The 27,769-nt window shown below is 40.5% G+C and overlaps 2 protein-coding genes across 2 annotated transcripts in view; both read right to left on the bottom strand.

Annotated features, from left to right (window-relative positions):
* The window catches only part of LOC149972110 (uncharacterized), a 395,887-nt gene that overhangs the window by 169,958 nt on the left and 198,160 nt on the right, over positions 1–27,769 (bottom strand). The gene's annotated exons all lie outside the window — the stretch shown is intronic.
* LOC110505676 (gamma-aminobutyric acid receptor subunit beta-1) overlaps positions 278–27,769 on the bottom strand; it is a 57,519-nt gene continuing 30,027 nt past the window's right edge. The window contains exons 5-9 of the mRNA XM_021585057.3: positions 21,890–21,972; positions 15,246–15,380; positions 14,848–15,000; positions 5,552–5,805; positions 278–5,378 (exon numbers count right to left, since the gene is read on the bottom strand). Coding sequence (XP_021440732.3) covers positions 5,004–5,378; positions 5,552–5,805; positions 14,848–15,000; positions 15,246–15,380; positions 21,890–21,972 — 1,000 coding nt within the window. The 3' untranslated portion in view covers positions 278–5,003. The remainder of the gene's footprint in view (positions 5,379–5,551; positions 5,806–14,847; positions 15,001–15,245; positions 15,381–21,889; positions 21,973–27,769) is intronic.

Raw genomic sequence — 27,769 nt, 5'->3', positions numbered from 1 at the left:
TGTTGATTTTGCAAAAAAAAATAAGTAATCGTGGAGAGACGGATTCCTCTTTGCTCAGTAGCTTGAGTTTTATCTTAGATCACTTGAGGAGAATAAAAATGTACTTCTAAATATGCCAGTACAGAATGGGTGAATACCAGTGGAAGTTCAAGTTAAGTCTCCCAGGCTTCAAGTTTTAGCACTGAATTGAAGATACAGTTTAGAAAACGGCACTATATCGCAGACAAACTAAGCCACTTTTGCAGTTAATATTGTTAAATGAGAGTGAAGCTCAGTCTTTTATTGGGTTGGTGAGATGTCAGTTATTTTATTTGAATTCTATTTTGATCAAAGTCCTTACAATGTCAAACAAAGGATTTGTACGAAGATGTTCTCTCACACGCAGACACAAACATACTTGCACACACATTCCCAGTCGCAAATGCTCGCTTGTACACGTTACCAAGCAGAAAAACACATGCTCGCAGTACAAACACCCTAGCACACTCAAACACACACTCTCACAGAAACACACACTCTCCTTTACACACGAGAGCACATATAGAGCATCAGAATAATTTTTACAGTAATTTTACACAATAGAGTTCAGTACATTTCCTTATCCCTTGGAAGCTTGAGGGAAGCCAGTTGTTAAGGCTTCCATTTTGCTATGGCCGTCCCAAGAAAACACGTTCCATCTGTTAAGCGAGTCTTTGCTGAGTGGAAAGCCAATGTTTTCTTTCACCAGTCCATATAATTCCATTCCACCTGAAAACAATGACAGTAACAGCAACAGAACCAAACTTGCAGGACATTTTCTGCATTGAATTTACAGATTGTCATCATAAATGCTGGAATGTCTGACCACTATCTAATTTGAATATGTATTTAGAGCATCATAAAAGTCAGTCTCAGTCTAGTTGACCACAGTTTCATTTCTTCTTCTTCTCTAAAAAAAGTACAAGTTCTTTCTTTTAAATTCTACACACTAGTTATAAGATAAGTTAAACCCTGTGAAAATATTGAGATTCTTGTTAAAGGCACAATATTTAGCCATGAGAAGAGAGCACACTGCTACTTATTGTGTCCTGTAGAGAAGCCTATCTGGTTTAGCTTTTTTTGTAAGCCCTGATAACACAAGCAGTTCACATGTCTACTTGGAATCCACCCATTATTATAATAATAAAGTAGTTACATCAAAATAGTCACTGGCCATTGTGATAGCAAAGCAAAGCAATAGTCATGAGCAAAAGCATTTTAGCCATGGTAAAGTACCCTGTTATATTATAAAGGGAAAGAAACACTATCATTGTGTATTTAGAAAAATGAAGATATTTTAGTTTCAAATGTGAGAAATTGTCATCATCTGAGAGCCGTAGACATTCACTGGCCAGATCTGAATGTAACATGGCCTGCCAAACAGAAAGAACTGCATGATATTATCATTGTGTTAATAAAAGGTAGGATTGCTTAGAATACTGCCGAGGCCAGTTTAGCTTTTTTCCCCATCATCCAAATTGTAAGGTTCCAAAGGATGTAATAGAGTCCAACATAATCTAATTTACAGCCACATAGCATACTTTATAAGCTTACTAAATGCATCTATTGTGACACTAATTGCTGCCCTTTAATGCTACCAAATTACACCGTTACAAGGCTATAACTACTTATCTTATTTGTTTTGTTGAACTGATATAGTACCCATTCTGGTACAGCCTTTTCTACAATAGCAATGAAACCAGCAATGAATCAAGTGGGAATTACAGGGAATTGTTCAGGTTCATACAATTGATCATCAGGTTTGAGTATAATTACAGGGAAGTGAACAAATTCATTGAAATCCAAATAAATACAGTGCCTTGCGAAAGTATTCGGCCCCCTTGAACTTTGCGACCTTTTGCCACATTTCAGGCTTCAAACATAAAGATATAAAACTGTATTTTTTTGTGAAGAATCAACAACAAGTGGGACACAATCATGAAGTGGAACGACATTTATTGGATATTTCAAACTTTTTTAATAAATCCAAAACTGAAAAATTGGACGTGCAAAATTATTCAGCCCCCTTAAGTTAATACTTTGTAGCGCCACCTTTTGCTGCGATTACAGCTGTAAGTCGCTTGGGGTATGTCTCTATCAGTTTTGCACATCGAGAGACTGACATTTTTTCCCATTCCTCCTTGCAAAACAGCTCGAGCTCAGTGAGGTTGGATGGAGAGCATTTGTGAACAGCAGTTTTCAGTTTTTTCCACAGATTCTCGATTGGATTCAGGTCTGGACTTTGACTTGGCCATTCTAACACCTGGATAGGTTTATTTTTGAACCATTCCATTGTAGATTTTGCTTTATGTTTTGGATCATTGTCTTGTTGGAAGACAAATCTCCGTCCCAGTCTCAGGTCTTTTGCAGACTCCATCAGGTTTTCTTCCAGAATGGTCCTGTATTTGGCTCCATCCATCTTCCCATCAATTTTAACCATCTTCCCTGTCCCTGCTGAAGAAAAGCAGGCCCAAACCATGATGCTGCCACCACCATGTTTGACAGTGGGGGTGGTGTGTTCAGCTGTGTTGCTTTTACACCAAACATAACGTTTTGCATTGTTGCCAAAAAGTTCAATTTTGGTTTCATCTGACCAGAGCACCTTCTTCCACATGTTTGGTGTGTCTCCCAGGTGGCTTGTGGCAAACTTTAAACGACACTTTTTATGGATATCTTTAAGAAATGGCTTTCTTCTTGCCACTCTTCCATAAAGGCCAGATTTGTGCAATATACGACTGATTGTTGTCCTATTGACAGAGTCTCCCACCTCAGCTGTAGATCTCTGCAGTTCATCCAGAGTGATCATGGGCCTCTTGGCTGCATCTCTGATCAGTCTTCTCCTTGTATGAGCTGAAAGTTTAGAGGGACGGCCAGGTCTTGGTAGATTTGCAGTGGTCTGATACTCCTTCCATTTCAATATTATCGCTTGCACAGTGCTCCTTGGGATGTTTAAAGCTTGGGAAATCTTTTTGTATTCAAATCCGGCTTTAAACTTCTTCACAACAGTATCTCGGACCTGCCTGGTGTGTTCCTTGTTCTTCATGATGCTCTCTGCGCTTTTAACGGACCTCTGAGACTATCACAGTGCAGGTGCATTTATACGGAGACTTGATTACACACAGGTGGATTGTATTTATCATCATTAGTCATTTAGGTCAACATTGGATCATTCAGAGATCCTCACTGAACTTCTGGAGGGAGTTTGTTGCACTGAAAGTAAAGGGGCTGAATAATTTTGCACGCCCAATTTTTCAGTTTTTGATTTGTTAAAAAAGTTTGAAATATCCAATAAATGTCGTTCCACTTCATGATTGTGTCCCACTTGTTGTTGATTCTTCACAAAAAAATACAGTTTTATATCTTTATGTTTGAAGCCTGAAATGTGGCAAAAGGTCGCAAAGTTCAAGGGGGCCGAATACTTTCGCAAGGCACTGTAAATAACCTCAGCGCACCACTCCTGTTCTTTTTATGCACCAAAGCAATGAGGCCAAAGGATTTCCATGGCAAATCTTATAGCTGTCGAATATCCCGTTTTATGCTATGCCAGTTCTTCTGATGCTGGAACAGTTTTCACAGAGGCCAAGGCGTTTATGAGTGGAGATCATTTAGTATAATGTTAATGTTAATATATCTACTTGTGTTTGCCATTTAACATATAACTTTTTGAATAGCCGAGCTGCACTATAGGTTACTATACTATGTGCAAATATGCTGTACAGTACTGTGTATTTGAACAGAGATTTTGTGTTGGCTGCACTTGGCTCAACCATCTACAGCATGTATTATCAGGGCTTGCGCATTTTGATGTGGTTTCGAAAGCATGGTGACATCATAAGTCATTCTTTACCTGATTTCTTTTAAAGAAAATTACATTTTACATGCTCACAGACGCTGTGAGAATAGATACAAATTTGAACAAATTTTGATTTTTAAGATTAGTTGATTTCCAATTCACTTCTGTCCTGTAGTTACCCTAAATGCAATGATTGTTCAAAAGCATACAGTAATACATGTAGGCTCAACTATGGAGCCTTTGCTAAGGTTTCATACAAAGGAAAGAAAACGGGCTTTGTTTTACAGTGCAAAAAGCCGGTAAGCACACATGCATCTAGCATTAACCAACAAAATCAAGTCACACATTAAGAACATGCAAAGTAGCATGTTCTTCAACTCACTGAATACCGCCTTAGTCACAAGGTGTGGACTCAACACAATGAGAACTGCCTTAATCATGGGAGGAAGAGTAAATACTTAATTGAGGATGAACTTTGAATATTTTAACTCATAGTTAAAACAAATGAGAACTACCTTATTCACAGAGATGAGTTCAACCAAACAAGGACTTCCTAAACCACAAGATGAAGTTTTACTCAGCAAGGATTTGCTTCAATAACAAGATAGGGTTTAACTAAGAGAAAATTGTATTTGTTATTACCCACAGTTTTTGCAATGTTTTTTTCTCTCTAGAAGCAAATAAAAGTTGTGTTTACGGACCACATGCAGAGGCTGAGAGGAAATAAGGTGAGAACAGGATTTCTTAATAAATAAAATGCAGTTGCAGCCTAAGAGTAACAATGAAGTCACCAAAGTCCATTTTTGGCACAAAGTTCAGACTTACAAATGCAGGTGAACACCTTCACCGCCTCTTAATTCTGTACTAATTTTCACTATTTCTATTTTGTACGGATAAATACAGCAAAAAGGTGAGAGAATTTATTAAATTATACTTCTCTTTTTTATATATATATATATTTTAATATATATTTTAATATATATATATATTTTAATATATATATATATATATTTATTTATTTATTTATATCATATAATAAATTGTATTTACATTGAAAAGACATCCGCTTCGCCTCGCATTCCTCAAACAGAAGTCATACAAACTGGGCAGAATTTAACTCCCCTCTCTTTTACCCTTGCTGTACAAGAACCTAGCTAGCTAAACAAACCTCTAGCGGGAATAGCCACGCACCCTAGTGGACGTAGTACAGCCAGTAGACCAAGTTGAAGAAGGTGAAGGCGATAGGGAAGATGACACGGGACCACTTGTCTATGGCGTTGACGTCCGTCAGGTCTGGGATCTTGACTTTGAGCTGCGACGCCCTCCTCCTCAAACGACTCTTCTTGTGGCCGACTGGCCGGTCGAGGGCCGGTCGACCGTACAGATCTCGGCTGGCCATGGGCTTACGGTACTGTATGCTGGCGCTGTCGTAGGAGAACATGGTGGCCCGCGGGTCGTTGAGAGCCCCTATCATTTCAGCCCCGGTCATCCCGGCCATGCCCCCCATCCCGCCCATCTCGTTACGGATCTCCAGATTGGTCAGGAGGATATTGCCGTGGGCGTCCACCTGGTGAGGGAGATGGGGACAAGGAAGTGAGGTCACAATATATTACAGAACACAACAGACTTTGAGCTTTGATCATTTGAAGTTTGGAAAACATTTATGCCAACTCGTCTTTTTTGTTGATTTTCATATGCCAGAGACTTTGAATATCGAATTGCGAGACCCCCCACTCCTACCTGCACTTTGTTACTCTCCAATCTGCTCTTATTTTCGTTATTGGTTTGAGCTGCTTTCTCAGCCACCTTTTTCTGCAAGTGAGGCCCCCGTCCGAAGAAGATGTAGTTGACAAAGGCATACTCCAGCAGAGCGAGGAAGACGAACACGAAGCAGCCCATCAGGTAGATGTCTATAGCCTTGACGTAGGGGATTTTGGGCAAAGTCTCTCTCAAGTGGGTGTTGATGGTGGTCATGGTCAGCACAGTGGTTATGCCTGGGGGAGGAAGGGAAAGGAAGGAATGGCTCAGAGTCATGGTTAGTTTAAGGTTTAGATGAGGGATCTTAAGCTCCTATACACGGTGCACAGGCTTTTGTCTTTCAAGACACGTACCCTAAGAAATGGGAGACTTCTGGGTATCATAGAAACAAGGATGTGGAAAAGACCTCTACATGACTTGATGATCTCGATAATTCAATCCAGTCCCAAGCTGCATTCTAAATGCATGGACTTCTGCATGGGGAACAAGGTCAGAATGTATACCACTCATATTATTGTCTCTGTATTAAACCAAGGTGTGGGAACAAGGGGGGAAAAAACAATTTCTTCGGTCTGAAGGTAGTGCATACCAATATGTTACCTACGTTGACCTGATACATACCTTATTTACATTTACCTGTGAAAATGCCAAATGACAGTTGTCATCAGTGCCCGTCACATGCATGACACCTCTGAGCTCCAGGCGAAAACACTGGACAAGCATAGATCCAGAACAGTGTTATATTGTATTCAAGTGACAGTTCTCAGAAGAGCAATGTACAACTAGATAGTGCCTTGGTGTGAAGTTGTCACTCAGCCACAATGCTACATTCACTGTGACACTGACTCTTGGGAGTTAACAAGAACAAGCTGACCCAACTCAACATGGCTCAGCACACAGGCATTCCAATCACTCACTGCTCATACACTTCACCTCATCTCACAACTGCTCACTTCATACAAACAGATGGATGTAAAAATGTGCCCTGCGTTACTGCATTAGATATGTGAACTGGGATCACAAGATGGAAGATCACTGTTCGTTTAGGCATTGTTTTAGTCTATACATACAATGTTTGGTCTACACAAAACTGTTAGATCAAAATAACGACATCAGTATATAAGACTAATAGATTTGTTAGACTTTGGTTTACAAAACTATCTACACCCATGTAGGCTACATGTATGAACTGTATACAATTAAGTATATTACTCACTTAGGCGTGAGACTCATGTAAGAGTAACATGTAAAGTAAGAAACAAACTCATATTATAATCAGCCATGCACAATCATTTCCACATTATACTTAAAGGACAAAATGCCACATTTTTGCAGGTACACTACATGACCAAAAGTATGTGGACATCTGCTCGTCCAACATCTCATTCAAAAATCATTGGCATTAATATGGAGTTGGTCCCCCTTTGCTGCTATAACAGCCTCCACTCTTATGGGAAGGCATTCCACTAGATGTTGAAACATCGCTGCGGGGACTTGCTTCCATTCAGCCACAAGAGCATTAGTGAGGTCGGGCACTGATGTTGGGTGATTAGGCCTGGCTTGCAGTCGGCATTCCAATTCACCACAAAAGTGTTCGATGGAGTTGTGTTCCGGGCTCTGTGCAGGCCAGTCAAGTTCTTCCACATCGATCTCGACAAACCATTTCTGTATGGACCTCGCTTTGTGCACTGGGGCATTGTCATACTGAAACAGGAAAGGGCCTTCCCCAAACTGTTACCACAAAGTTGGAAGTACAGAATCGTCTAGAATGTCCTTGTATGCTGTAGCGTTAAGATTTCCCTTCACATGAAAAACAACCCCAGACCATTATTCCTCATCCACCAAACTTTACAGTTGCCCCTATGCATTTGGGCAGGTAGCGTTATCCGTTAAGATTTCCCTTCACCGGAACTAAGGGGCCTAGCCCAAATCATGAAAAACAGCCCCAGACCATTATTCCTCCACCACCAAACTTTACAGTCTAATTTGGTAGCGTTCTTCTGGCATCCGTCAAACCCAGATTAGTCTGTCAGAATGCCAGATGGTGAAGTGTGATTCATTACTCCAGAGAATGTGTTTCCACTGCTCCAGAGTCCAATGGCGGGGAGCTTTACACCACTCCAGCCGACTCTTGGCATTGTGATCTTAGGCTTGTGTGCTTGGCCATGGAAACCCATTTCATGAAGCTCCTGACGAACAGTTCTTGTGCTAACATTGGTTCCAGGAACTCGGTAGTGAGTGTTGTAACCGAGGACAGACAATTTTCAAGCGTTGCGTGCTTCAGGACTCGGTGGTCCCGTTCTGTGAGCTTGTGTGGCCTACCACTTCGCGGCTGAGCCGTTGTTGCACCTAGACGTTTCCACTTCAAAATAACTGCACTTACATTTGAACGGGGCAGCTCTAGCAGGGCAGAAAGTTGACAAACTGTCTTGTTGGAAAGGTGGCTTCCTAAGACAGTGCCACATTGAAAAGTCACTGAGCTCTTCCTTAAAGCCATTCTACTGCCAATGTTTGTATATGGAGATTACTGTGTTAACCGATTTTATACACCTGTCAGCAACGGGTGTAGCTGAAATAGCCATATCCACTAATTTGAAAGGGTGCACACATACATACATATATATATATATATACATATATATATATATATATATACATATATATATATATATATATCTCACACACACACACACACACACACACAGTTGAAGTCGGAAGGTACATATACCTTAGTCAAATACATTTAAACTCAGTTTTTCACAATTCCTGACATTTAATCCTAGTACAAATTCCCTGTCGTAGGTCAGTTAGGATCACCACTTTATTTTAAGAAGGTAAAATGTCAGAATAATAGTAGAGAATGATTTATTTCAGCTTTTATTTCTTTCATCACATTCCCAGTGGGTCAGAAGTTTACATACACTCAATTAGTATTTGGTAGCATTTCCTTTCAATTATATAACTTGGGTCAAATGATTTGGGTAGCCTTCCACAAGCTTCCCACAATAAGTTGGGTGAATTTTGGCCCATTCCTTCTGACAGAGCTGGTGTAACTGAGTCAGGTTTGTAGGCCTCCTTGCTCACACATGCTTTTTCAGTTATGCCCACAAATTTTCAATGGGATTGAGGTCAGGGCTTTGTGATGGCCACTCCAATACCTTGACTTTGTTGTCCTTAAGCCATTTTGCCACAACTTTGGAAGTATGCTTGTTGTCATTGTCCATTTGGAAGACCCATTTGCGACCAAGCTTCCTGACTGATGTTTTGAGATGTTGCTTCAATATATCCACATCATTTTTCTACCTCATGATGCCATCTATTTTGTGAAGTGCACCAGTCTCTCCTGCAGCAAAGCACCCCCACAACATGATGCTGCCACCCCCTTGCTTCACAGTTGAGATGGTGTTCTTCAGCTTGCAAGCCTCCCTCTTTTTCCTCCAATCATAACGATTGTCATTATGGCCAAACAGTTCTATTTTTGTTTCATCAGACCAGAGGACATTTCTCAAAAAAGTACAATCTTTGTCCCCATGTGCAGATGCACACCATAGTCTGGCTTTTTATTGGCAGTTTTGGAGCAGTGGCTTCTTCCTTGCTGAGCGGCCTTTCAGGTTGTGTCGATATAGGACTCATTTTACTGTGGATATAGATACTTTGTACCCGTTTCCTCCAGCATCTTCACAAAGTCCTTTGCTGTTGTTCTGGGATTGATTTGCACTTTTGGTACCAGAGTACATTCATCTCTAGGGGACAGAACGTGTCTCCCTCCTGAGCGGTATGACGGCTGGGTGGTCCCATGGTGTTTATATTTGCGTACTATTGTTTGTACAGATGAACGTGGTACCTTCAGGTGTTTGGAAATTGCTCCCAAGGATGAACCAGACTTGTGGAGGTCCACAATTTTTTTCTGAGGTCTTCCCATGATGGCAAGCAAAGAGGCACTTAGTTTGAAGGTAGGCATTGAAATACATCCACATGTACACCTCCAATTGACTCAAATTGTGCAAATTAGCCTATCAAAAGCTTCTAAAGCCATGAAATAATTTTCTGGAATTTTCCAAGCTGTTTAAAGGCATAGTCAACTTAGTGTAAACATCTGACTCACTGGAATTGTGATAGTGAATTATAAGTGAAATAATCTGTCTGTAAACAATTGTTGGAAACATTACTTGTGTCATGCACAAAGTAGATGTCCTAACCGACTTGCCAAACTATAGTTTGTGGAGTGGTTGAAAAACTAGTTTTAATGACTCCAACCTATGTGTATGTAAACTTCCGACTTCAACTGTACACATAGATATATATATATATATATATATATATATATATCTATCACACACACACACACAAAAGTATATCCATGCATTGTATATATGCATCTGGGGTTTACTATGCATCATTGGGTAAAGCACACCCCCAAGCGTGTCATCATATTGATAACTGTAAGCCTGCCAGTATGCACACTATAAACAGTAGACAAGCTGACAGAAGAGTGTGAAATACTTGGAGAATGCAACCACTTACCATTCAAAGCTAATGCAGTGTCTGTGTATGCTGTATGTGTTTTATTTAAACCCAATAACTTGTGAAAGTTGATACTTCAAACAGCAAAATGTTAACAAAACTGGAGCCACCCTTTTTGTAGGCAGGAACAAAGATCGGAAGCAGCGTTATGGTATTTTGCTCAAAAATATAGCAGCATCAGTAGCTCTAGCTAGCTTAAATAACTGTGGCGTGAAATATTTACACGTTTACAGTTAGTTAGCAACCGTTTCTTCGCTAGCTATGTTAACGCCTCCTTGTAATGCCTCAATTTTATTTACTGATTATTTAGTTGTTCCACAGATAACGTTCTCTGCTTCTTTGCTTTGGTACATTTCAGCTCTCACCTTAAACTCAGGTTATATCACTGATGCTCACCAATGAGTCAGTAGCTAGTCCACTGTGTGTTTTGTAAGGGTACAAACTGCCTCAGGGGTAGGGCAACCATGCATGTGAGGACACAAGGACACACTCTGCTGAGGGGTGTGTGTTTGTGTGTACACTCGACCTTGATGACAATGAGCATTTCAGGATTCATCTCTGACCTCCATGTCGTGGCTGCAAGGAACCCCATATTGGATGAGGTAGTAAGCACCTAAAGAATCACTGTGCTTTGGAGGATGAATAGGTAGCCCTTAACTGTGCCTTTGGGGCTGTGTGTGTCCGTGTGCATGGATGCATACCGCCTAGGGTGCTGTGTGTAAGTGTACACCAAGGTTAGATTCGTTTTGTTTTGTGTTTTTAGATTAGTTTTTTTTATTAACTAGTAAATAGTAGCAAAGTGTGTTTAAATCACATTTTATTTATTTATTTTATCTTTATTTAACTAGGCAAGTCAGTTAAGAACTAATTCTTATTTTCAATGACAGTGGGTTCACTGTCATATATCTATGTGTACAGTGGGTTCACTGTCATATATCTATGTGTACAGTTCACTTAACTGCCTGTTCAGGGGCAGAACGACAGATTTGTACCTTGTCAGCTCGGGGGTTTGAACTCGCAACCTTCCGGTTACTTGTCCAACGCTCTAACCACTAGGCTACCCTGCCGCTACAATTTCCGCTAGTTAGTTTTTGCTACCATCTGGGTTTTTAGCTTGCCTGCTAATTGAGGTGTTAATTCCATACATGTTCCATTTTAAAACATTGAGCCTGCTAATTGAGGTGTTAATTCCATACATGTTCCATTTTAAAACATGTATCTTACAAAGGAGTTGTTTAATCTAACTAACTATCTGTACATTGAATTGTATATTTTATTTTTTCTAATTTTTTTCAAATCTTTACAGGAAAATGCCACAAGCACTATCTGTTGTGTGGAGACATTTCACTGCAGCTAATGTAGAAGGAAAAGCTGTGTACATTTGCAAATACTGTGCCAAATCATATGTGAAGAATCCCACAGAGATACAGAATCATCTGGCCAAGTGCATAAAGTTCCCTCAGCGCTCACAACAAGCAACCTCTGACAAAAGTCCCTCAACTTGATGAATCAGACACCTTATCGATAACAACAGCTCATGGTCCTCCTGGAATCAGACATTTTTTTGACTTAATGGAGGAACGTAGTCAGAGAAATGCTGATGAATGTCTTGCTCGAGCTGTGTATGCAACTGGTTCACCGCTGATGCTCACAGGCAATGTGTATTGGAAGAGATTTCTGAATGTTCTTCACCCAGCATACACCCCTCCAACCAGACATGCTTTATCTACTCATTTGCTGGATGCAGAATTCAACAGAGTTCAAGTGAAGGTCAAGCATATCATAGAGAAAGCAGACTGTATTGCAATCATCTCTGATGAGTGGTCGAATGTTGGTTGGCAAGGAATAATTAACTACATCATCTCCACCCCTCAACCAGTATTCTACAAGAGCACATACACAAGGGGCAACAGACACACCGGTCTCTACATTGCAGATGAGCTGAAGGCAGTCATCAATGACCTTGGACCACAGAAGGCATTTACACTGGTCACAGACAATGCTGCGAACATGAAGGCTGCTTGGTCTAAAGTGGAGGAGTCCTACCCTCACATCACACCCATTGGCTGTGCTGCTCATGTATTGAATCTGCTCTCCAAGGACATCATGGCACTGAAAACAATGGATACACTCTACAAGAGAGCCAAGGAAATGGTTAGGTATGTGAAGGGTCATCAAGTTATAGCAGCAATCTACCTCACCAAGCAAAGTGAGAAGAATAAGAGCACCACATTGAAGCTGCCCAGCAACACCCGTTGGGGTGGTATTGTCATCTTGTTTGACAGTCTCCTGGAGGGGAAGGAGTATCGCCAAGAAATGGCCATATCACAGTCTGCCGATATGGACAAACCCATCAAGAGGATCCTCCTGGATGATGCATTTTGAGAGAGAGTAGTAAGCAGCCTGAAACTCCTGAAACCTGTAGCAGTAGCTATTGCACTGATTGAGGGAGACAATGCCATCCTGTCTGATGTTCAGTCTCTGCTTGCAGATGTACAGATTTATTCTCTTACTTCCCTGCCCACTTCATTGTTGCTCCAAGCAGAGGAAACTGTAGTCCTGAAATGCATCAAAAAGCGTGAAGACTTCTGCCTGAAGCCCATATACGCCGCAGCGTACATGTTGGACCCCAAGTGTGCTGGCAAGAGCATCCTGTCTGGTGCAGAGATCAACAAGGCCTATGGTGTCATCACTACCGTGTCTCGCAACCTTGGCCTGAATGTGGGCAAGGTTCTTGGCAGTCTGGCGATGTACACTTCCAAGCAAGGGCTTTGGGATGGAGATGCAATATGGCAGCCGTGCCAACATATCTCATCAGCCACCTGGTGGAAGGGACTTTATGGATCTGAGGCTCTTTCCCCTGTTGCCTACATCATCCTCTAAATCCCACCAACATCAGCTGCCTCAGAGCGCAACTGGTCCTTGTTTGGGAACACACACACACACACCAAAGCACGCAACAGGCTGACCAATACAAGGGTTGAAAAATTGGTGGCCATCCGGGCAAATTCGAGGCCTTTTGAGCCCGACAACGAGCCATCCTCAACAAGGTTGGAAAGTGACAGTGAAGATGAGGCCTCAGAGTGGACATTGAGGAGGTCCAGGAAGAAGACATGGAAGCCTGAGAGAGGAACGACCAAAGCTTTAGTGTCTAGACTATCATTTTACAGATGTATGTTGAAAATGTTTTTGGGAGATGTGATGGATCATTGTGGATCATTCAATATTCACTTTCTTTTGTTGTTCAGTGAAATCATCCCATGTGAAGAGTCAACTCATTTAATTAAAGTTCAATTCGTAACCATTTTTAAAATGTTTTATTTCCATTGGAAGGATTTAATCATTTGCAATTATGTCTACTTATGATAAGGTAAAATGTTTGTCTCCATATGATATGGTAAACATATCCAATGCAAAAAACATCTACATTTAAAATGGTATTAATTAAGGACGCACAATATAAATCGCTGAACATATCGGAATCGGACAATATTAGCTAAAAATGCCAACATCGGTATCGGCCCGATGTCTAGTTTAACGGCAATGTCAAAAACTGATGTCAAAACTGACGTGAATACTTATATAACGTAGGTACATGACATAATGACGCCACTTAAAATGTTGCACTACACGTGCAACACAGCATTCCGAACCTAGCCCACAATGTCTGCTGTGTGGATCGAGTAGTCAACAAGTCGAGCAGTCATTTGAAAGAGTAAGAAAATTTCAGCTAGACAACTCAAAGGGGTTAACGTCAAGATAATGGAATTCATTGCCCTTAACAATCAACCGTTCTCTGTCGTGGGTGATTTCTTTACTAGTCGAGCACCGGTACAAACTAACGTTACCAAGTGCGCTATTGTTCAGATGTTGCCCTACCGGAGTTACAGTAATAGCATCACTGCTATTAGCTTCACAACATACTATGGAATGCCGTTTGGGTCTTTGCATGTCAAAAAAGATACGTCAAATAACACTATTTGACGATAACACTACTTCACGTGTTAAATAAGCTTTTAATTTGACATGTCAAATAACACAGTTCTATTATAGAATGTTACGTGTTCTGAATTTGCGCGTGCAGGCCAAGCACCACCACTACTATCAGTAGCACTGTAAAAGCTGTACAAAAAAGTCTGCAAACAAGCAAAAACTGGCCACGAACATTGTGTTTACAAAACCGCGTTGGTAATAAAGCATTATTTGTTCGACCGCAACTTCTGGAGTAGCTAGCTAGCTTTATCTTGGTACCTAGATAGCACCAATACAACCATCCTGAAAACAATGACCAGTAGAAACTGCAGTCATTTTCACTATTCTTAGCAATGATTTAGGAATCATTGTGAATACGTATTAGCTAGGTAGCCAAAATGATTTAGTTAATTTTTAGTTTCAGTTTACTAAAATAACCTTGGTGTACACTCTGCCTAAGGGGAACTGTGTGTGTGTAAGTATACTCTACCTAGGGGGCTTTGTGTAAGGGTACACTCTGCCAAGAAGGGAAATGTGTAAATATACACTCTACCTAAGAGGCTGTGTGCAAGTACACACTGCCGTGGGGACTGTCCGTCGAGGGACTCACTATAACTAGAAGTATTTGCTCGGCTGTGTGAAGGGGCACATTCTGCCTGCCTGGAAGGCAGTACAACACATGCCTACATCTGGTAACCCAAAGCTACTAAAGACATTCAGACGTGACTCTTTATTGAACCCCTCCACAAGGACAACCCATAGAATAACCCAAAGACACCGACCTAAAGCGACTCTGGCCGCAGACGCGTCATAGTTGATCCAGAAGGAGACCCAGGATAGGATGGTGATCAGGGTTGAGGGCATGTAGGTCTGTAGGATGAAGTAGCCAATGTTCCTCTTCAGCTTAAAACTCAGAGAGAGCCTCGGGTAGGAGCCTGGGAGACCAAACACAGTTTTCACGTCGGAGTAGGATGAAGTTTCCCACTAGACGCTGAACTAAGGTCAGTTTAGCATTTAGGGGTAAGATTATCCTATTTTCTGTGCCTGAGAGAACTTCTACCCGGTGCTTATGTGGCAGTTACAATCTGCCACACTCTCTAACGTTAGACACTCTTAAGTGGAACATCAGAAACTTTAATTAATAATACACTCTTGTAAGGGTTAGTAATCAGATTGTTACCTGTAGCAAACACTGCTTTTGTGGATTGGATGTGGTAGTCTATTATAGAGAATTGGGGCAGTTCGATGTTCTCCACCCCAGTCACTGAATTATCACCTTTCCAGTAGAACTCGATGTCATCAGTGGTGTACCCATCTGCGAGAGGGAGAGACTGTTACATCATCTAAAATGGACAGACGGCCAGTGTACCCAGCTGAGAATCTAACAGAATGGAACGTCATTCAACATGAACAGGCAGAAACCTGTGTCATTGAGAGTTTACTTGTCTGAAGCGGTGGCTCAAGTCTTTTTCTAACACTTCTCTTTGCCTGGTCTTAGTTGGAAAATGAATGAAACAGTCAGTTATTGGCCTTTCAGTAATTAGGCAAACTTAATTGGACTGGGTTGGCTTTTTCTCCCGTCAGACTCCTCCGCTTATCTAAAGGGAACCGTAGGATTTCAGGGAATTAGTTGCTTCTCATTACTGCCTGTACTCAATCAGTGGTTTTGTCTTTCTTTCCCATTCATTTAATTTATGTGTGAGAGGGTCTTGGGTTATCACATCACCCCTGATGCCATAAGAGTATGGGAGAATGACATGTAAAGAAATGTGTAGACCAATATGGAGATAGTTGATTTCAATGAGACTACAAAGAATAGCACAGCAGCACTGGAGATGTGTTCCCATGTATCTGTGTCCACAGCCAGAAACTGGACCAGATTGCCCAATGCCAGAAACTGGACCAGATTGCCCACAGCTACAAACTGGATCAGATTGCCCAGTGCCAGAAACTGGACCAGATTGCCCACAGCTAGAAACTGGACCAGACTGCCCATTGCTAGAAACTGGACCAGACTGTACACAGCCAGAAACTGGACCAGACTGTACACAGCCAGAAACTGGACCAGACTCTACACAGCCAGAAACTGGACCAGACTGTACACAGCCAGAAACTGGACCAGACTGTACACAGCCAGAAAGTGGACCAGAATGCCCACAGCTAGAAACTTTGCACCTGCTATTTCCGTGAGGGTATAACATGAAAAATATATAATGACATCCACGCTAGCAGTAACCTTAGTGTTGATTGTTATTTTATTTGTATTTTTTAGAGGGTAGATCAGCATTAATATTGTAGATACTGTACAGTATATTGTGGCTTCTATCTATGTAATTGTCTGCATCATTTCCATATATATATATATATATATATACACATACACACACACATATACACACACATACAGTACAAGTAAAAAGTTGACACCTACTCATTCCAGAGTTTCTTTATTTTGACTATTTTCTACATTGTAGAACAATAGTGAAGACATCAAAACTATGAAATAACACATATGGAATCATATAGTAACTAAAACAGTGTTAAACAAATCAAAATATATGTTATATTTGAAATTCTTCAAAGTAGCCACCCTTTTGCCTGATGACAGCTTTGCACACTCGGCATTCTCTCAACCAGCTTCATGAGGTAACCTGGAATGCATTTCAATTAACAGGTGTGCCTTGTTAAAAGTTCCTTTGTGGAATTATTTTCCTTAATGCGTTTGAGCCAATCAGTTGTGTTGTGACAAGGTAGGGGTGGTATACCAAAGACAGCCCTATTTGGTAAAAGACCAAGTCCATATTTTGAGAAGAACAGCTTTAATAAACAACAGTCCATCATTAATTTAAGATATGAAGGTCAGTCAATCCAGAACATTTGAAGAACTTTGAAAGTTTCTTCAAGTGCAGTAGCAAAAACCATCAAGTGCTGAAATGAAACTGGCTCTCATGAGGACCGCCACAGGAATGGAAGACCCAGAGTTACCTCTGCCGCAAAGGATAAGTTCATTAGAGTTACCAGCCTCAGAAATTGCAGCCCAAATAAATGCTTCACAGAGTTCAATTAACCGACATCTCAAAATCAACTGTTCAGAGGAGACTGCGTGAATCAGGCTTTCATGGTCGAATTGCTGCAAAGAAACCACTACTAAAGGACACCAATAATAAAAAGAGACTTGCTTGGGCCAAGAAACACGAGCAATGGACATTACACCCAACACCCCTTCAGGCTGTGCAAGGGCTATTTGATGGAGTGCTGCATCAGTTGACCTGGCCTCCACAATCACCAGACCTCAACCCAATTGAGATGGTTTGGGATGAGTTGGACTGCAGACTGAAGGAAAAGCAGCCAACAAGTACTCAGCATACGTGGGAACTCCTTCAAGACTGTAGGAAAAGCATTCCATTTGAAGTTGATTGCGAGAAGAAAAAAAATGTCCCCTTTATTTAACTAGGCAAGTCAAAAACAAATTCTTATTGACAATGATGGCCTAGGAACAGTGGGTTAACTGCCTTGTTCAGAATGACAGATTTTTACCTTGTCAGCTCGGGGATTTGATCTTGAAACCTTTCGGTTACTAGTCCAACGCTCTAACCACTAGGCTACCTGCCGCCAAGAATGTGCAAAGTGTGTTACACTTTTTTGGTTCCTACATGATTCCATGTGCGCTACTTCATAGTTTATGTCTTCACTATTATTCTACAATGTAGAAAATAGTCAAAATTAAGAAAAGCCCTTAAATGAGTAGGTGTCCAAAATTTTGACTGGTGTGTGTGTGTGTGTGTATATATATATATATATATATATATATATATATATATATTCATTCTTTATTATTTTCCCATACAGCGCCCTTAACCACGGCGCCACCCGGGAGGCCCCGACACAGTACATATATTAATTATCTTTTGTTTGTTTTTAGTCCCAGCCTTTAGCTACCCTCAACCCCTCCAATATATCTCTGAAGACCTTGGAGTTTGATTTCTAGCTGCCATATATTTTTCCACTGTCATGTTTCACAAAATATCTGAATCTTCCTATTCTCATAGCTTCTACAGATTGCATCTAAAAAAGTCACATTTTTGCTAAGAGTATTATTATACTATTGATCAATTGACTATGACTTTTCAATTCACCCAGCAGTGCTATTTGCAGAGTTAGCACCAAGTAAATGTTGCAATTTTTCAGACATTCCTGAATCTGCGACCAAAACAAGCTAAATATGGGCAGTACCATAACAAGTGATCTAATGATTCTGTCGCTTTGCAAAATAATCTGCAGAGATGGTTATATCCCCTATATACAGGGCATTCAGAAAGTATTCAGACCACTTCCCTTTATCCACATTTTGTTATGTTACAGCCTTAATCTAAAAAGTATTCCATTTATTTCTTCCCCTCATAAATCTACACATAATGACAAAGCGAAATCAGGTTTTTTGAGATGTTTGCAAATGTATACAACATACAAAACAGAAATACCTTATTTACATAAGTATTCAGACCCTTTGCTATGAGACTTGAAATTGAGCTCAGGTGCATCTCGTTTCCATTGATCATTCTTGAGATGTTTCTACAACTTGATTGGAGTCCACCTGTGGTAAATTCAATTGATTGGACATGATTTGGAAAGGCACACACCTGTCTATATAATGTCCCACAGTTGACAGTGCATGTCAGAGCAAAAACCAAGCAATGATGTCAAAGGAATTGTCTGTAAACCTCAGAGACAAGATTTTGTTGAGGCATAGATCTGGGGAAGGATATTAAAACAGTTCTGCAGCATTGAAGGTCCCCAACATAGTGGCCTCCGTCATTCTTAAATGGAAGAAGTTTGGAACCACCAAGACTCTTCCTAGAGCTGGCCGCCCGGCCAAACTGAGCAATATGGGGAGAAGGGCCATGGTCAGGGAGGTGACCAAGAACCGGATGGTCACTCTGACAGAGCTCCAGAGTTCCGTCTCTGCAGCACTCCACCAATCAGGCCTTTATGGTAGAGTGGTCAGACGGAAGCCACTCCTCAGTAAAAGGCACATGACAGCCCGCTTGGAGTTTGCCAAAAGGCAGGTAAAGAAACAAGTTTCTTCTTTCTGATGAAACCAAGATTGAACTGTTTGGCCTATATACCAAGTGTCATGTCTGGAAGAAACCTGGCACCATCCCTACTGTGAGGCATGGTGGTGGCAGCATCATGCTGTGGGGATGTTTTTCAGCGGCAGGGACTGGGAGACTAGCCAGGATCGAGGGAAAGATGAATGAAGCATAGAGAGATCCTTGATGGAAACCTGCTCCAGAGTGCTCAGGACCTCAGATTGGGGCGAAGTTTCACCTTCCAACAGGACAAAGACCTGAAGCACACAGCCAAGACAACACAGGAGTGGCTTCGGGACAAGTCTCTGAATGTCCTTGAGTGGCCCAGACAGAGCCTGGACTTGAACCCGATCGAACACCTCTAGAGAGACATGAAAATAGCTGTGCAGCGATGCTCCCCATCCAACCTGACATAGCTTGAGAGGATCTGCAGAGAAGAATGGAAGAAACTTCCCAAATACAGGTGTGCCAAGTTTGTAGCATCATACCCAAGAAGACACAAGGCTGTAATTTTTGCCAAAGGTGCTTCAACAAAGTACTGAGTAAAGCTTCTGAAGACTTATGTAAATGTAATATTTTAGTGTTATGTTTAATAAAGTAGCAACAATTTCTAAAAACCTGTTTTTGCTTCGTCAGTATGGGTATGGGGTATGGTGTATAAAAAAGAAATACAATTTCAGAATAAGGCTGTAATTTAACAACATTTGCAAAAAGTTATAGGGTCTGAATACTTTACGAATGCACTGTATATAACATTCTATTGGTTGCAAGACTTTTGTATCATCATTTAAATTGAAATACTCTTAAGATTTGAATCTGGCCTCATTTTGACTATCAGTTCATAAACCATGTTCCATGGAATCGGTACATTGAAAATCTCCTCCCAACCTGTATTTTTCATTTATCTGTTATTTTACCAGGTAAGTTGACTGAGAACACATTCTCATTTACAGCAACGACCTGGGGAATAGTTACAGGGGAGAGGAGGGGGATGAATGAGCCAATCGTAAATTGTGGATTATTTAGTGACCGTGATGGTTTGAGGGCTAGATTGGGAATTTAGCCAGGACACCGGGGTTAACGCCCCTACGATAAGTGCCATGGGATCTTTAATGACCTCAGAGAGTCAGGACACCCATTTAACATCCCATCCAAAAGACAGCACACTACACAGGGCAGTGTCCCCAATCTCACTGCACCTGGGGCATTGGGAAATTCTTTAGACCAGAGTGCCTCCTACTGGCCCTCCAACACCACTTCAAGCAGCATCTGGTCTCCCATCCAGGGACTGACCAGGACCAACCCTGCTTAGCTTCAGAAGCAAGCCAGCAGTGATATGCAGGGTGGTATCCTGCTGGCAAATGTACTGTAATTTTTGTTGGTCCTTAAATGAAACTGGTATAGTTTTTTTTTTTTTCATCACAATTTTCTTTAGCCAATTTTGGTCTTTAATGCATGGCCGACAGACAAGTGCCTTACCTTCTCCCTTTCCACATGCTTCCTCCATTTTTGTGTTAATGCTGCAATCAGTTGGTTGTAATTTTGGATAGAGCAGACGTTTCCATAATTTTTGTTAACTGCATATAACCTTGTCATAATGACCAAAGCTAAGCATCCATGTCTGTTGCACTGATTTAACAATCCATGCAGGTAGCATGTATTATTCAACTGAAACACTCCGGCCAAGTTTGATTTAACAAAAATTGCCAGTTTGCGTAGTTGACGTAAAGTGCTGTTTGTTTTCCTGCTTAATGTACGTCATGTCCTCAATTGGGAAGATATTTTGCCATGATTTGGAAAAAAGTTATCCCTTAACAGAATAATGTGTGAAAATATACCGACTTGAGAGAAAGTTGTCACGAGATGTGTAGATTAATTAAAACAGAACGAGAAGAATGTTATAATTGAAGGATGTAGCTAGTGCCGGTTTCAGTGACCCAGATTATGTTTATTCCTGAATTAAAAAGCATGCTCAATAGAAAATCTCCATTGAAAGTGCCTTTTAGTCCATGAATAGGCTCAATCTTGGTCAGGGAAACTGGTCCTTAGGATTTATTCAAAAGCACCCATAGTCATGTAGACCTTTTATTTATGTATAGGCACAAGCTTTCAAAAAAATGCCCAGTAATCATTGCCGCCTCTGTCTATACGCAGACTACGCATTGTGTGTAGAGCCCCGCGGCCGCTAGGGGGACTCGACCCCAAAAAATATACAAAATATATATTTTTTAAATGTTTTGAGTCTCAACTTACTGAGAAGTAGAATACATACGGTGCAACTTCCCAATACATTCGAAATTTGGTTGTGCATCAGCAGTTTTCACTCAATTAGCCCATGTCAGCAATTTTTTGTAGATCGCTTGGTACGGTAGTCTAGCCAGCTATCGAAACATTGTAGTAATCATCACCAAATTACTGACCAGTGCTCACAGGGCATGCGCCCAGGGACCCTGACCTCCAGGGGGCTCCCATTGATATCTCTCTCAGATACTCATTTTGTGATGGTATGGAGAGAACATGATTTTTTCTTTTTATATAGAATTGCAGGAAATTATTCGTTGCCAAGGGGGGTGACACTAAAATGTTTTGCCTGCAAGGTGGGAGGGGCCCACCAAACAAATCCAGCTTAAGGCCCCCAAAAGGCTAGGGGTGGCTCTGCCAGTAGTGATAAATAGCCCACATGAAGCTGAGATAAGTCTCTACACTACAGTGATTTTACAGTGATGTCACTCACAGCTCTCGATCTCCAGGGTGCAGTTCTGCTCATCCAGTGGGTATCTACGCAAGTCCATCATGCAAGCTGCAGTAGTGGTGATCCTGAGAGAGAGAGAGAGAGATAGATAAAGAGTGAGGGGGGGTGGGTATGTCGAGAGAGAGAATCTCTACCTTCCACCACCCCTCTCTCTCTATCATTTGCATATACTGTATCTAGCACAGAAATGTGAAATATACCCCCACATCCGATAGTAGTCCTATCTCACTAACCCTTACCATAATGTACAGATGTAGGATCTTAATTTGATCACCCTGTTCGCCATTAGACTTGCGATGCAGGAAACTTGAAAACTTTTGCAATTTCCACTTTATTTTCATTGCGAAAAATGTATTAATCCCTACAAAAAAGTTCATTAATTATAATCCACATAACTCACAATTCCTGTTGTTGCAGGATTATTTTCCTGCTGTAGCAAACTGGTTCAAATTAAGATGCTACATCTGTGTGTCTTTATAAGCGCAGGGCATATAGTATACAATATGTGTGAAGATCATAAATCAGGAGTAGTATGTTATGGTCAGGAACACTTGAGAAACAATAGTTAAATATGAGACCTATGTAAAATGTTTTTTGGGGGGCGGAGGTGTATTACATTTCATAAAATGTCATGTAAACCCTTCCAGGTGCAGTGAAAAAGGTTGACCTAATAACAGAGAGAAATGAAAAACGCATCCATTTCGCACACATTGACTCAGGAAGCACACAAAGTACATACTGTACTCAGCGGTCTGTCGTACAAATCTCTCCATGGTTTCACTGGAAATGTAACTCTTTTTCACTCCCATAATTGCCTTCATACTGCGCCCTCCCTATTTAAAATGCTCTGTCACATCTTAATTACCACTACGATTAATTAAGAATGAACACCAGCGGACTTTAAAATCTGTGACTTCTTCACTTTTAGGTGTCATTTGAAAGAGCACACTTCAATTTGACGATTGCGGATTGCATTTGTGAGTGCTTTTATTCTTGTAGTATTGATTAAACCCAAAATGTTTGCAAACAGTGAAGTAAGTGGCTGTGCTTATGTATTCATGACGTTTATTTGGTCTCTGACAGAAAAGGGTCAAGGTTGTGACCACATTTTATTACAAGCTGCTTGCCGGCCCTTGGGGGGGGGAAAGGGTCAGAGTCACATCCCTTGTGGAGTTCTCAATGTTCACAAACCCAATACGATGAGAATAGGTCAATTTCATAGATTTTTATGTAAACTGCTTATGTTGAGTAAAGGATTACTTTAGACAGTGTGCTGGTGTCACTGTTCACAGATAACAATAGACGTTCAGAGAAGTCCATTTGTTTATACAACATATGCTCTTTACTGTTCTGGCTCATAATAATGGCCGGAACGGAGCAAACGGAATAGCATCAAACACATGGAAACCATTTGTTGACATTTCCATTGATCCTCTGCTGTTTCCCCATTACTCTCTAGCTTCTCCTGCCGCAAAATGTCAAACATCGCTGAGCGCCTAAAACTCACTCAAGCTGCCACTTGCTCATTTTGGGTGAAGAACCGATTGCCAAAACCTGGAAAGTACATGCTACATTTTGAATCCTCCCCTAGCCCCTACTAGTTATTGCCTATTAGAGGGCAAGGCTGAGCTATAACCATGCAGTTCAGTATACCAATCCAATCTTTTCAGATCCAGATGTAGTGCCAAGGGGCTAGAGGCTAGGAATCGATTTGGAATGTAGCATTAGAACCATGCACAGGTAAAGGGCATCCCAAAGTCCAGTGGCTGTCTGCAGTGCATTAGTTCTGGTCTTCGTCCAATCCAAGAGCCCTGCCCTGTAAAAGCTAATCTCACTGGCCCATAGCCACTTTCCTCACCAAGTGATAGCGAGTGTCCAGTGGGACCAATATCTGTCAATTTCAGCCGCAACGATGTTGTGAACTAAAAAGCTCTAGGCATAATTTATCTTACACTGCAGCTGAAAATTCTGTGACTGTGGACCATGTCTCGGACACACCAAATGCATTAGGGAAGTCTGGATGAATTATAAAGCAGCTGCAGAGATGGGGTAAAAATAGAGCACCGTAGGGGCGTCAGTAAGGGTGTACCCTACCGTCCAGCAGAGAGCTCGCTATAAGCGCTAAACCCACTCCCAATTACCCTGGTGTTTAACATCCCCTCCACGTCAGATCAATACAGATCAAACACACATCAGGAACAGAGGTGGGCTTTGCATCCGTGATGGTAATGAGTGTCATGATTGATACGTGATAGATGTTACGAGCGTGACTGACTGCAGCATTAGTATTGGATTGTGTTTTCTGAGATGGCAAATGCAGCTGGCGAGAGTAATGCATTGTTAATGTGAGAGGAATTATTACTGATATTGGAGAAGTGATGCTATTGAAATGTCTGCAGTTATACTAGTATAGTGATTTAACCAGGATAGTCCACTCAGTAACAATTGATACTGTTTTCCAGGGGAAGATGAAGGTAAGACATGCTCAACTCTATTGTCTTACTGTGTTTGTTTTTTTACTGAAAAAGTGTGCTAGCTAGAGCACTGATCTGTTAAATAACCTGTCAAATTTGACTGAGCATAAAGCTTTTTGTTACATGACCGCTATACTTCATGAAATGTTAAATCACACACACTCTCTTTCCCTTCACATGCTGGAGCACCGGGAGAAGAAGTGTCAGTGCTGCCTAAAAATGAGTAATTACCAGATATGAACGTGATGCTAGATTGATTAAAGGTTGAACTAAAAATATGTTGCAATATTCAATCAATCTTCATTGAGCATAACTAATAGGCCTACTGTTTGATAGCGTGTGCAGTGACCATTCAGACCATATGCATATGGGTGGATACTATAAAGACGTGAAGGTAACAGCAGACATGTGTACACTACAGAAACTGGTGAGGTCATTCCAGTCAGCCTAAATATAGCTGGCTCACTGTAGACAGCAGGCAGCAGCACACTGGCTGAATAAGTTTGTTAGTCTGCGGGGAATAATAATTCTGCAGAATTCGAATGTGAAGAGGTCTCACTGCTCAATGTGAAACTGTGAAAATTGTGTGTGAGAAGCAAAGGAGAAAAGTTGTCATAATGACATGCAAGTTATTTCTGGGTGCGCTTGTGAGGGAGGCGGGGATAGAAGAAGGGAGGAAGACAACGAGAGGCAGAGTGGTATTCACATTATACAGAGAAAGACATGAGAGCAGGGGAAACACTGACACTGACAGATAGCCACATGAATTACATGCTCATGGTGCAGAGTAACTGTCTGTTAGTGCAATCTAGTATGACAGTGCTTAAGACATTGCCGTGGTTCAGGACATTAATAACTTAGTAATGTTTTTTTCTGGGTATTTTGTAGGTCTTATTGTCCTCAGTACTACCCAATTTATTTTTTTTACTTTCACTGTTCTTTTTAAAATTTTCCAATTGTTATGTGGCTAATTCCTAAAGAGGATGCTCCTCTCGTGGTCATGCCATAGACTTATAGGGGTTTTGGCTGGGCACTTGAGGGGTGGCAGTATTGAAACAGGTTTATGGGAGAGTCCCAGGTTTTTACCTGGACCACACGGATAGGAGGTTGAAGAAGTGTTTTAGGATGCTAAAGGAGAGTTACAGGTACAGGGGTGGTATGATAGTATCAGTGACAACACCCCCTTCTTGGATGGGGCGAAGGCTTTCACGGGAGGGATATTGGAAGACAATTGGAGGTTTACTTAGAATCAGTTGCAGCTGCAGTATGTTTAACAGTGCATATATTATGGTAGAGGTACATGGGTAGATGTCAGGCATTGATTCTGGTAGTGTTGGTAAGTATGGATAAATTCTAGGTGTCTGGCAGCTTGATCATCATGGTCATTTGTGGTAGTATGTTTACAGGCATATCGTATGGTAAGTATTGAAACATTATGCCATTATGGTAAGTGGTGAAATAAGTATAGCTAGTTATAATTGTAATGACTTAGGAGGTAATAAGAAAAGGACAATCAGTCTAACTGGCTAAAAGAGAAGGAATATAATATATATTGTTTACAGGAAACTCACTCTACAATTACAGATGAGGTTGTGTGGAAAAAGGACTGGGAGTGGGAAATATATTTATGTCATGGTCAAAGAAACTCAAAAGGGGTGATGATATTAATAAATAACAATTTTTATCCGAATGTGCAAACTGTCCAAACAGATCCGAAAGGAAGGTGGATCATTTTAAATATGCTATAGGACAATAAACACATTTGGCTAATTGGTCCAAATAATAATGATCTATACTTCTTAAAAATGATATATACTGTACTAATCTATCAAGCTCAAAAGCAACCAATTACTCTATTATTATGACAGGAGATTATAATACAGTTTAAGTACCTCAATGGATAGTAAAGGAAATCACGCTACAAACTATCACCCTCGTGCAATTAAGGAAATTACAAATATTATGGACACATTAGAACTAGTGGATATGTGGAAGCTTAAAAATCCAGACTCAGGGAGATATACATGGAGGAGGCTTAATCAAGCTAGTCGTCTTGATTACTTTCTTGTATCCTTCGCACTGGCACCAAAAGTAAGAAAAGTTTTGATAGGGGACAGAAGGCAGTCGAGCCATCAAATACTGTATTTGGCATCCGCATTTATAACTGACTTTTGCCTGCATAACATAGACAACAGATCCCCTTATTGTATGGGACACTATTAAAATGTGCCTTAAGAGGATATTATGCAATTCAATATTCATCTTTAAAAAATATATATTTGGGCCAAAAGAGTTCATATTAACAAAGGAAATAGAAGAAATAACAATACAGATGGATAGCAATAAAAACTGTACCATAAAGGCACAGATTAAGTTAGAGGGAGAAAAAAAAAATTGAGGAACTTATTCGGGAACAATCAAGTATAATGTATTACAAAAATAAACCAAGTTGGATGGAAAATGGTGAAAAATTAACCAAATTATTTTAGAATTTTCAACATAGAAATGCTACCAAAAAGTATTTACAGAAACTTGTTACAGATGACGGAGTCATCCATGATTCACCAAATTATATGAAAGAGAAAGCAAAAGTACTTTAAGCATATGTTCTATTTTTCAGTCTCCTCCATTTCCACAAGCTAAAGTTAACTGTAAGGAATTTGTTCCTAATAATAGAGTAAAATGAACACCTGTACAGATAGACTTGTATTGCAACGTATTGATGCAATTAAAGCCTTTAGGCCAGGGAAAACTCCAGGGCTAGATGGCATAGCAGTTAAGATATATGAAACCTTTTTTGATCTATTCAAAGATCCAGTATTAGCACATTTGAACCATTCCTATAAAAATGGTAAACTATCAGGTGCTCAGCGAGGTTTGATTTCACTATTACTGAACCAGGACCCAGGTGGTAAGTATAAATATCCAGTCTCTCTAAAAAAAAACTTTAGGCCCCCTACACTTCAGTGTTGTGATGCACAAATACTTGCAAAATGCATAGAATTAATCGCATAGAATTAAAAAAGGTGTTGTCGGATATTATTCATCCTGACCAGACAGGGTTTTTTCAATCGAATATTATGAAAAATCTAGGAAACCAGGTCTGGTATTCAGAGCAGAAAAAGCTTTTGATAAAGTATGGCTAGAATTTATATATAAATGCCTGGACTATTTTAATTTTGGAGAATCTCTTATAAAATGGGTTAGAGTTATGTAGAGTAACCTCAGGGTTAAAATAATAAGTAATGGCTTCTCAGAAAGTATTAAACTGTCAAGAGGAGTAAAACAAGGTTGTTCACTGTCAGCATATCTATTTATTATGGTCATCAAAATGTTAGCTATTAAAATCAGATCCAATAATAATAATAATAATAATAATAATAATAAT

The sequence above is a fragment of the Oncorhynchus mykiss genome, chromosome 25 (assembly GCF_057628025.1).
Source record: "Oncorhynchus mykiss isolate SJ-2025 chromosome 25, ASM5762802v1, whole genome shotgun sequence".
Lineage (NCBI taxonomy): Eukaryota > Metazoa > Chordata > Actinopteri > Salmoniformes > Salmonidae > Oncorhynchus > Oncorhynchus mykiss.
The sequence above is the reverse complement of the archived record's forward strand: the minus strand, read 5'-3'. Positions and strand labels throughout refer to the sequence as shown.